Below are 10,674 nucleotides of genomic sequence, written 5' to 3'. Positions count from 1 at the left end.
AAGATGAGTCTTCCTGATTCCAAGCCCAGTGCTCTGTGCACCATGGCACCACTCGGCTACCCTTCCCTACTTATAGAATGAGGAAGATAACGTACCTACCTGTCAGGGTTGTTGGGAGGATCAAATGAGCCAATTTCTGTAAAGCCCTTTGTATACGAGGTTTACATAATGTCAGCTTTCTTGTCCTCGTCCCTTATTTGCTTATGTTTCAGAGGCCACCCTGGCATTCCTCCATCAGCCTTACTCCATAATCCTGCCAAATGGACTGAGTCACCGTTCCCGAAGCAGGTGTCACCTTGACCACCTCCCTCCCTTTCTCTGGTCCAGACCTGCACAGCCTGGCAGCAGGTAGGGGCCAAAATCAAAATAGGCTAAACTTCTGCAGGCCATAGCTAAGGGGCTTCTTCCATGCAGCCTCCCCTCACCCTCTCAGCTAGAAGTGACTCCACATATCTCCCAGCGCTTTGTCTGCAACTCCTGTGGCTTAGGACAGTTAGTTGCCTATGTCTCTTTCTTATCTCCTCTGTGCGTCTCAAAGCTCACTGACCTTAGGGACCTTTGCTCTTCTAACAAAGCACAGTGCGTTGCATGCAGTAGGCGCTTCATAAAGGTAATCAAAACACTTTGAATCAGAGAGGAGATAGAGAATACCTCCTTGTTGATTGAGTGGTCAGTGATCTCAAAATTCTTTTCTTAGGCCTCTTTCATAATATTTCTTCTTAGAGATGTCTTTTCTGGGAAAATGCAAAAGAAAGCTTCACGACTGGTGACCTCTACTAGCATATAAAAGCCGTGAGTGGGGACTGAATCAGTCCTTAAGTCACAAGTCTCAGCATCTGTCCCTGCCTTTGAATCGAGCAGCAGAAGCTCTGGGTCACTGAAGAGACGTGTCTGTGAGTCCAGGGGAGGTCAGAGTATTTGCCCACTAACCCCAGAGGTAAGTCTGGAGCTGGTTTCTTACCAATGCTATTGATTTTTCCTCAGGAGCTGATGGATTCAAGGGGTGACAAAAAGGGACGTGACACCCCTCCAACCCTCTGTATAAAAGGTCCTCCTACTGAGGAGATTGAAAGCCTCGTGGGTTGTGGGAAGGGTACTCTGGGTGGCACAGTTCTGGGCTAATTGCCAGGATGGAATCGCACTGAGAGGTCAGGGCTTTACCAGGATCTAAAGTACGGCAAACTGGAATGTTGGAAGTGAGCCAACCCTCGACCAGCCTTCCCTGGCAGCCGGGTGACTTTTCTCTGGATGCTTCTGGTACCAGGCACGGTCAGAGGGTACCACAATTGGCAGGCGTTTTCTAATCTCCATGGAAATGGAGACGGAGGCTGGTGATCGTCTGTAAATAAAAGCGCAATCTTGATTGGATGGCTTCTGCAGCTCAGGGTGGGCACTTTGGGGGAATGCAAGGATATGAGATCAAACTCGGGAGGAAAAACCCTGAGCACTGGGCTTCAAAGAGGCAGGACTTCAGGGCTAAGAGTTCTAAGCCACTGCTTCCTCCCTTGCCCCCACCTCCTTAAACTGGTGCAGTACCTTGGCTGCGGTGTTCAACCTTGTCTGTGCCTAATATGGACATAGGTTGTAGTGCAGCCAAACAGAGCCATTCTCTCACCCTCCTCCTCCCCTGAAGATGCTTCTCCCCTCTCTCTTCCCTTACGCTGTTTTCAATGCCTGCAATGCCTGCTCTCTCCCCACCCCATCCCGCTCCCCCTCCCCTCCTTCTGGGCTATTTTCCCACCCATCCCTTACAGCCCATGTCAACTTCCAGATGTACCCGGATGTTCTCACTCTAATGTTCCCCACCTCCACCCCTTCCATTCTACCAGTCTTCCTCTCTGGAAGCCATGTCGCTTTGTCATTCTCTAAATATACTTTGGAACAGACGGTAGGTTGAGAAGTGGAAGACATCTCAGGGGTCATCAGATAGATGCTTTTCTTCTGGTTGCTTGATAGATGACTTAATAAGCGGAAGAAAAAGAAAGAAAAAGGGAATCGAGGGGGCAAAGGGGGAAGAAGGAAAGGGGCAGGACCACTCAAATCCAAGAGATTCTTTGCCCCATGTCCTAGTGTTTCTCTACCACGTGCCTAATTCTCTCTATCTCTGTTCTTATCTCTTTCTCTACTTAGTATGGCTTAACTTTTCATAAACATCTGAACGTGAGCATCCTAGAACGGGCATTTCCACATACACAATAAAACGAAAAGAGAGGATTGCATTGCTGACCACTTCTCTCTATTTCATACCACTTTTACAGAAGGTATACGAGAAACTCAAGCAGGCACTTTCAAAACGGTCATCGTCTGTGCTTCCTTCTCTGCTGACCTGCCTTCGCTCTTGAAGAGGTTTCAACTGCCTTCCTCTTTTTTTTTTCAATCTCTTTTTCCATTTTTCGGAGTGTCTTACCTGCTAAGGTTCGGCACTTCTCCTCTAAGAGCTTTGTCCTCCTGCAAATTCTTCCACAGCTTGGATTTGACTTTTTAAATTTCATTTTTACTGAATTTAAATTTTATTTTTTGAATTAAAAATTGTTTTCAAAAGAAAATTGCCTTCTCTCCCTCTCACCTTCCCTGTCACCCCCATTAAGCAAGAAAACCAACCCCTTGTTACAAGAGTTTTACATAATCAGGCAAAAGAAAGTCCTGCATGGACCATGTCCATAATTATATATTATTAATATGTGTGTGTATTCACACACACATATACGTGTATATACACACATACATATATGTGTATATATACACATATGCATATATAAAGTCTACTATATGTGTGTGCATACATATATGCATATATGTATATATGTTGGTATGTATGCATCTGTATGAATTTGTATATGACTATATATAGTATATATGTATGTATGTGTGTATATATATCTATATATATCTATTGAATCTATCACCTCTCTATTAGGAGGTGGGTAGTGTGTTTCATCATGCATCTTCTGGAATCATTTTCAGTCATTAGAGTTCTCAAGTCTTTCAAAGCTGTTTTTCTTCATATTATTATTATTTTTTTAACATATCTTTTCTTTGTTTTAATCAGTCCAATCATCCTCCTACCTCCCCACCCTTACTGAGCTTAGAAGTATTCCCTCCCTCTAATTCCCCCTCCTCCTTGTTCATACAGATGTCTACTTTTGAGATCATTTTCCCTGACTTTCCTTTCCTGGCTACTCCAGTGACTTTCCCCTCTCTTTCCACTCTTGAGGTCATTAACACATAACAGAACCACTCCGGAGGTCTTGCCTAATTGGACTCCTCTGTGACACCTGGTGATGACAGGGTTCAGAGGGGGCACATATATCATCTCCCTATATTTGAATATAGGTAGGTTATCTTTGTTTAATCCTTCGTTATTATTCTTTCAGTTTACCTTTTTATGTTTCTCATCACTCCTGATTTTGAATTTCCAAGTTTCTCTTTAACCCTGGACGTTTTCATCAGAAATGCTTGCAAGTCTTCTATTTCATTAAAGGTCCATTTTGCCCTGTAGCATTGTACTCAGTTTCTCTGGGTAGGTTATTCTTGGCTGTAAGTCTATATTCTTTGCCTTCCGCAGTGTCATATTCCAAGTTTCTCCACTCTTTTGTGGTTACTAAATCATGTGAAATTTTTGACAGGGGCTTCTTGGCCCCTTGCAGTATTTTTTCCTTGACCTGGAAGCTCTGGATTTTGGATATGATGTTCCTGGGAGTTTTCATTTTGGGGTTTCCTTCGGGAGGTGACCAATGTATTCTTTCTATTTCCAATTTGCCTGTTGGCTCTAAGAACTCTGGGTAGTTATCTTTTTAAGATTTCTTGAAATAGGATGTCTAGGCTCCTTTTTTGGTCATGGTTTTTAGGAGGTCCAATGATTCTTAAACTTTTTTTCTCCTTGAGCCGTTTTCCAGGTCAGTTATTTTTGCCATGAGAAGCCTTACATTTTCTTCTCTTTTTTGGTTTTGGTTTCTTTTTAGCCATTTGACTTTGTTTTGTAAAATAAATCATTTTTTTATTTCATTAAATATTTCCCAATTACATGTAAAAGTTTTTTAAACAATCATTTTTAAAAATTTTGAGCTCCAAATTCTTTCCCTGCCTTCTGCTGCTCCTGCCTCCTTGAGAAAGTAAGCAATTTGATTTCAATTATACATATAAGGTCATACAAACCCTATTTCCATATTAGACATGATGCAAAAGAAACACAAAATAAAACAAGAAAAATAAAAGAAAGTTTTTAAAAGGTATGCTTCATTCTGAAATCAGAGTTCAGCAGTTCTCTCTCTGGAAGTGAATAGCATTTTTTCATCACGGTTCTTTTGGATCATTGTCTTTTTTTTTTTTTTTTTAAATGAGGCAATCGGGGTTAAGTGACTTGCCCAAAGTCACACAGCTAGTACGTGTCAAGTGTTGGATCTGAGGCCAGGTTTGAACTTAGGTCCTCCTGACTTCAGGGCCAGTGTTCTATCCACTGTGCCACCTAGCTGCCCCGGATCATTGTCTTGATCTGAGTAGCTAAGACCTTCACAGTTGATCGTCCTTACGATATTGCTGTTACTGTGTATAATGTTTTCCTGGTTCTACTCACTTCACTTTGCATGACTTCCTAGGTTTTTCTGAAAGCACCCTGCTCATCATTTCTTACAGCATAATAGTATTCCATCACAATCATGTGGCACAACTTATTCAGCTAATTGATGGACATCCTCTCAATTTCCAACTCTTTGTCACCACAAAACAGAGCCGCTATAAATATTTTTGTACAAATAGGTCCTTTTTGTTTTTCTTTGGTCTCTTTGGAATACAGGCCTAGTAGTGATATTGCTGGGTCAAAAGGTATGCACAGTTTTATAGCTTTTTGGGAGTACTTCCAACTTGTTCTCCAGAATGGTTGGACTAGCTCACAACTCCACCAACACTGCATTAAGTGTCCCAATTTTTCTACATCCCCTCCAGCATTTATCGTTTTCTTTTTCTCTCCTGTTAGCTACCTCAGAGTTGTTTTAATTTGCATTTCTCTAATCTGTAGTGATTTAGAGCATTTTTATGTGACTATTGATAGAATTTCTTCATCTGAAAACTCCCTGTTCATATACTTTGACCATTTATCAACTGGGAAATAGTTCTTACTTTTATAAATTTGGCTCAGTTCCCTATATTTTGAAAAATGAGACCTTTATCAGAGAAATTTGTTACAAACATTTTTTTTCTCAGTTCTCTGCTTTCCTTCTAATTTTGGCTGCATTGGTTTTGTTTGTGCAAAACCTTTATAATTTAATGTAATCAAAATTATCCATTTCACATCCTGTACTTCTCTCTATCTCTTGTTTGGTGATAAATTCTTCCTTTATCCATAGACCTGAAAGGTAAAATATTCCATGCTCCCCTAATTTGCTTCGGATATCACTCTTTCTGTCTAAATAATTTATCCAGTTTGACCTTTTCTTGGTATTCGGTGTGAGATGCTGGTTTATGCCTAGTTCTGCCAAGCTGCTTTTCAGTTTTCCTTGTAATTTTTGTTAAATAGTGACTTTTGTCCCCAAAACTTGGATCTTTGGGTTTATCCAACAGTGATTACTATGGTCATTTGCTAACGCATACTGTGTACCTAATCTATTTCACTGATCTACCACTTTATTTTTTAGCCAGTACCAGATTGTTTTGATGATTACTGTTTTGAAGTATAGCTTGAGATCCGGTACTGCTAGGCTACCTCCTTTCACATTTTTTTTCACTCATTCTCTTGATATTCTTGTTTCCGTGGCTCTTTGTTAAATGTAATTTTATTGCATTGTGATCTGAAAAGGAAGAATTTAATATTTCCACTTTTCTGCATTTGGTTGTGAGGTTTTTATGCCCTAATGCACGGTCCATTTTTGTGTCAGTGCCATATACCACTGAGACAGAGATACGTTCCTTTCTATTCCCATTCAGTTTTCTCCGAAGGTCTGTCCTATCTAACTTTTCTACAATTCTGTTCATCTCTTTAACTTCTTTCTCATTTATTTTTGGTTAGATTTATCTTGTTCTGAGATGTGAAAGTTGAGGCCCCCACCTTGTGTGGTCTTTTATTATCTGTTCTCTCTGGTAATTCATTTAACTCTTCCTTTAAGAATGTGGACGCTATGCCATTTGGTGCATGTGTGTTTAGTTTCTTACTTTAGTGTCTGTGGTTCCTTTTAGCAAGGTGTAGTTTCCCAGCTTATCCCTTTTAATTAAGTCTTCCACGCTCCCAAAGCAGTCGAATCCAGAGCAGGCTGTCCCCTAGTCTAAGCTCTGCAAGTTCCTGACTTGAGTTCAGATCAGAGCAAGAGTAGGCTGTGCTGGACTCAGCCCCATCAGCCAGCTGGAGAGCTCTGCTGATTGAGAGGTACAGAAGTGCAGGCTCCCTTCTGGTCTGGAATTTCTACCTCGGTTATTCCTCTGCGGGCTGGGCTAACTGCTGGAACTGAGTCCCAGCTCTAAGCCTTGAGTATGATCCACAGTGTTGCTGCTGCTATTGGCTTCTGAAATTCCTCAGTACACAGTCCAAGGCCTCCCTACCTGGGGAAACCACTCCCCTGTGCAGATCTCCTCCTCAGTCCACATGCTTATGACTCAGAAGTAGGTAATACATGATAAAGCGGTCAACCTGCACCAGTCAGTCCCTTTTGGTGTCCTGGTATGGGTCTGGTGGTGCCCCAGAATGAACACGGGACCTCCTCTTGTCCTGATGTACAGCCTCTCTCTGGGCGCTGGAGTGCTCCACTTGGTACACTCTTGGCCTGACTTATCCCCAGTGTCTGAAGACCTCTTTATGTGTGTCCCTATGCTGATATGGGCTGGGAAAATGACTCACTGTGACTTCCGAATTTCTGCATCAGGATTTAGGCTGTTCCATCTTCTCTATCTATTTGGGGGAGTTTGTGGAGTGGAAATCACTGTACTGCTCTTGGTACTCTGCCATCTTGACTCTACTCCAATTTAATAAGTTCTTAATAAATGCTTATGTACTTGACTTGACTTTGGGAAGTTTTACCAAGTACAATTATGGAACCATAAGACTAGAAGGATATTCTCCTTTCCCCTCTTCTTTCCTCCATTATTCAGCACACCAGAGCTAATGAAAACCACCACCAAAATTTATTGACTATTTACAAAGTACAAAATGAAGGCTAAAAAAGAGTATAAAACACATTTATGGTATTGAGGGAGACAGATTAATACTCCAAGAGGAAAACCCATAGTGGATGGCAATTAACGATTGTTTCTTCTGAAGGGAAAGACATCTGAGTCTGGTTGCTTTGGTATCAGCTGATTCTAAAGGTCATTTTAGTGGCTTTCTCTCCTTCACCTTTCTTATTTTTTCCATTCTTCAGAGATCTCCAGTGACCAGTCATGGGCCATTCATTCTCTTCCTTACCTGCTGAAGAAAGACCAAGGTTTTTGGCCTCAAATATGATACATGAATGCAACAATCCATCTACTGGAGGGGAAGACTCACTGTTTCAAGCAAGAATCATTTTGATCAGATCAGCCCTGCAGGAGGGGAGACTTGAAGAAGCTGTACCTATAATCAGTAAGATGATTGAAGACATGGATAATGCCCTCCTGAACATTGCCCTGACAGGGGAGTCAGGTGCAGGAAAGTCCACTTTCATCAATGCCTTCCGGGGGGTTGGGCATGAAGATGAGGATGCTGCTAGCACTGGGGTCGTGGAGACAACCACAAATATTACTTTTTATGAACACCCAGAGCTACCTAATGTAAAGCTATGGGACCTGCCAGGCATTGGGACCCTTCATTTCAAACCAGAGAGTTATCTAGAACAAGTGAACTTTAGTCGCTATGATTTCTTCGTCATCATTTCCTCATCAAGATTTCGAGTCAATGATGCGAAGCTTGCCCAGAAGATTAGAGAGATGGGGAAGAAGTTTTACTTTGTGAGAACCAAAGTGGACATTGATTTGAATAATGAAAGGAGATCCAAGCCCAGGACCTTCAAGGAGGAGAATGTTCTGCAGATGATACGAAACAACTGCCTACAACATCTGCAGAAAATAGGGATTGAGGACCCAAAAGTCTTTTTGATTTCCAGCTTTGAATTAGAATCCTATGATTTCCCTAAATTGCAGGATGAATTGGCAAAAGAGCTTCCAGAGCACAAACGCCATGTCTTTTTTCTGTCCCTTCCCAATATTACTGAGGACATAATTGACCAAAAGAAAGCTAGTATTCAGAAAAGGATCTGGCTGGAGGCCTTGAAGACTGGCACAAAGGCCTCTCTCCCTTTTGTGGGTATCATTAAAGATGATGATATTGCTCAATTAAAGAAGCATTTGATCAACTATCAAAGAAAATTTGGAGTAGATGATGCATCTCTTCTTAAGATCTCCCAGGCATCCAATAAGCCTATGGAAGAGGTGAAGGCCCTTATCAAGTCTCCACATCTGTTGACAGTTACGAGGGATGAAAGCATCAGTGAGAGACTTTTAAAGTATGCGGAGGTATACTTCTCAGTGAATGGAGGTCTAGTTGCCTCTGGCTTCTACTTCAGAAAGAGTTACTATACACACTTGCACTTCCTTGAGACAGTGGCCAATGATGCTAAAATTCTCCTCAGCAAACTATGGGAAACCTCTGTTTGAAGAATACTGGACAAACATGGGCTTTCCAGCAACATAGAGGAGCTGGTGGGCCTGGAACAATGACCTTTGTTAGGGCTGGCCAGGCCCATTCCCCTCCATACCTATTAATGCTAGTTTGATTAGAATTTTAATGGGGGAAAATCATAAAAACTCTGACTATGAGTTAAGTTGTTAACTACCCTCTTCATGTTTCACTTCCCTTATATAAGTTTGTTGATTCTTCATACATAGTAAGCACTTAATAAATGGTTGTTATAAGAAATGATGAGGGACCCAATTGACAAATGGTCAAAGGATATGAACAGGCAGTTTTCAGATGAAGAAATTAGAGCTATCTATAGTCATATGAAAAAATGTTCTAAAGCACTGTTGATTAGAGAATTGCAAATCAAAACGACTCTGAGGTACCACACCACGCTTATCAGATTGGCTAACATGACAAAACAGGAAAATGATCAATGTTGGAGAAGATGTGGGAAATTTGGGACAATCATGCACTGTGTACTGTCGGTGGAGTTGTGAACTGATCCTGCTATTCTGAAGAGCATTTTGGAAGTATGCCCAACGGGCCATAAAACTGTGCATACCCTTTGACTCAGAAGAATTGGAAATTGAGGGGATGCCCATCATTTGGGGAATGACTGAACAAGTTGTGGTTTCTGAATGTAATTGAATACTATTGTTCCATAATAAATGGTGAGCAGGCAGATTTCAGAAAAACCTGGAAACACTTGCATAAAATACAGTAGCTTTATTTTTCTTGCATGAACACTTGCATGAACTGATGCTGAGTGAAGTGAGCAGAACCAAGAGAACATTGTATACAGTACAGCAACATTATGCAATGACCAACTTTGTTAGACTTAACTCTTCTCAGCAATGCAAGGATCTAAGACAATTCCAAAAGGCTCATGATGGAAAATGCTAGTCAAATCCAGAGAAAGAACTGCGGAGTCTGAATGCAGATATGCAGATTGAAGCATGCTAGTTGTTCTCTTTTTTTTTTTTTCATTTTTTTCCTTTTTTGTGGTTTTTCCCTTTTGTTCTGATCCTTCCTTCACATTACTAACGTGTAAACATGTTCGATATAATTATATATGTATAGCCTATATCAGATTGCATGCCATCTTGGGGAGGGAGTAGCGGAGGGAGAGGGGAAAATTTAGAACTTGAAATCTTATAAAAGTGGATGTTGAAAACTAAAAATAAATAAAAGAATGAATAAATAAATAAAACTTTAAAAACAGAAATAATGAGGGAGGTAGTTTCAGAAAAGCCTGGGAAAGATTATATAAACTGATACAGAGTGAAGTGAGCAGAACCGGGAGAACACTATGCACAGTAACAGCAACATTGTAATGATGGCCAACTGTGAAAGATAGTTACTTTGACCAAGACAATGATCCAAGACAATTCTAGAAATGATGAAAACTTCTATCCACCTCTAGAGAGAACAGGTGAACTCTGAGTGGAAATTGAAGTAGAATTTTTACAGTAGCTTTATTTTTATTGCTTTTTTGTCAACAGGGCTAATGTGGAAATACATTGTGCATGATTTGACATGCATAGTTGATCTCATATTGTTTGCCTTCTTAATGGGTGAAGGAAGGGCTAGAGGGAGGGAGGGAATTTGCAACTCAAAGAGAATTTTAAATGCTAAAAATAAATAAAAATGCTTGTTGCTTTGCCTTGTTGTCTTGATATCGTCCTTACTTATATACCTCCAAAGGTATATAATTTCTTTTAATAGTAACTTTTATTGATAACTATTGTTTTGATATGATCCACATTTCACAATGTAGCCCTTCCCACTTCTCCTCCCAGAGAGCCATACTTTGTAATGGAGAATCAAAGAGAGGGAAGGGAAACAAAGTTCAGTAAAACTAAGTTGTATACTTTTTAAATGTGTGGTGTCATGTGTAGTGTTCTGTACCCATAAACCTCTGCATATATAAAGGAAGGAGAGGACAATAGCATATGACCACTTGACTAATTTCAACAATATAAAATTGATAGAGAGTGGTCAGGTGGGAAAGTGTATCAGAGCCACAGATGTGGAGA

General features: G+C 40.7%; 1 protein-coding gene across 1 annotated transcript; it reads left to right on the top strand.

Moving 5' to 3' along the window:
• Nucleotides 1-280: 280 nt before the first annotated feature.
• Nucleotides 281-8,864, top strand: LOC114043393 (T-cell-specific guanine nucleotide triphosphate-binding protein 1-like). The gene is made up of 3 exons (XM_027862495.1): nucleotides 281-348; nucleotides 724-937; nucleotides 7,344-8,864. Exon 3 carries the CDS (start codon nucleotides 7,363-7,365, stop codon nucleotides 8,611-8,613), a length of 1,251 nt encoding a protein of 416 aa, XP_027718296.1. The 5' UTR covers nucleotides 281-348; nucleotides 724-937; nucleotides 7,344-7,362; the 3' UTR covers nucleotides 8,614-8,864.
• The last annotated feature ends 1,810 nt before the right edge of the window (nucleotides 8,865-10,674 follow it).

The sequence above is a fragment of the Vombatus ursinus genome, unplaced genomic scaffold (assembly GCF_900497805.2).
Source record: "Vombatus ursinus unplaced genomic scaffold, bare-nosed wombat genome assembly UNPS02014768.1, whole genome shotgun sequence".
NCBI lineage: Eukaryota > Metazoa > Chordata > Mammalia > Diprotodontia > Vombatidae > Vombatus > Vombatus ursinus.
This window is presented reverse-complemented; position numbering and strand designations above follow the sequence as displayed.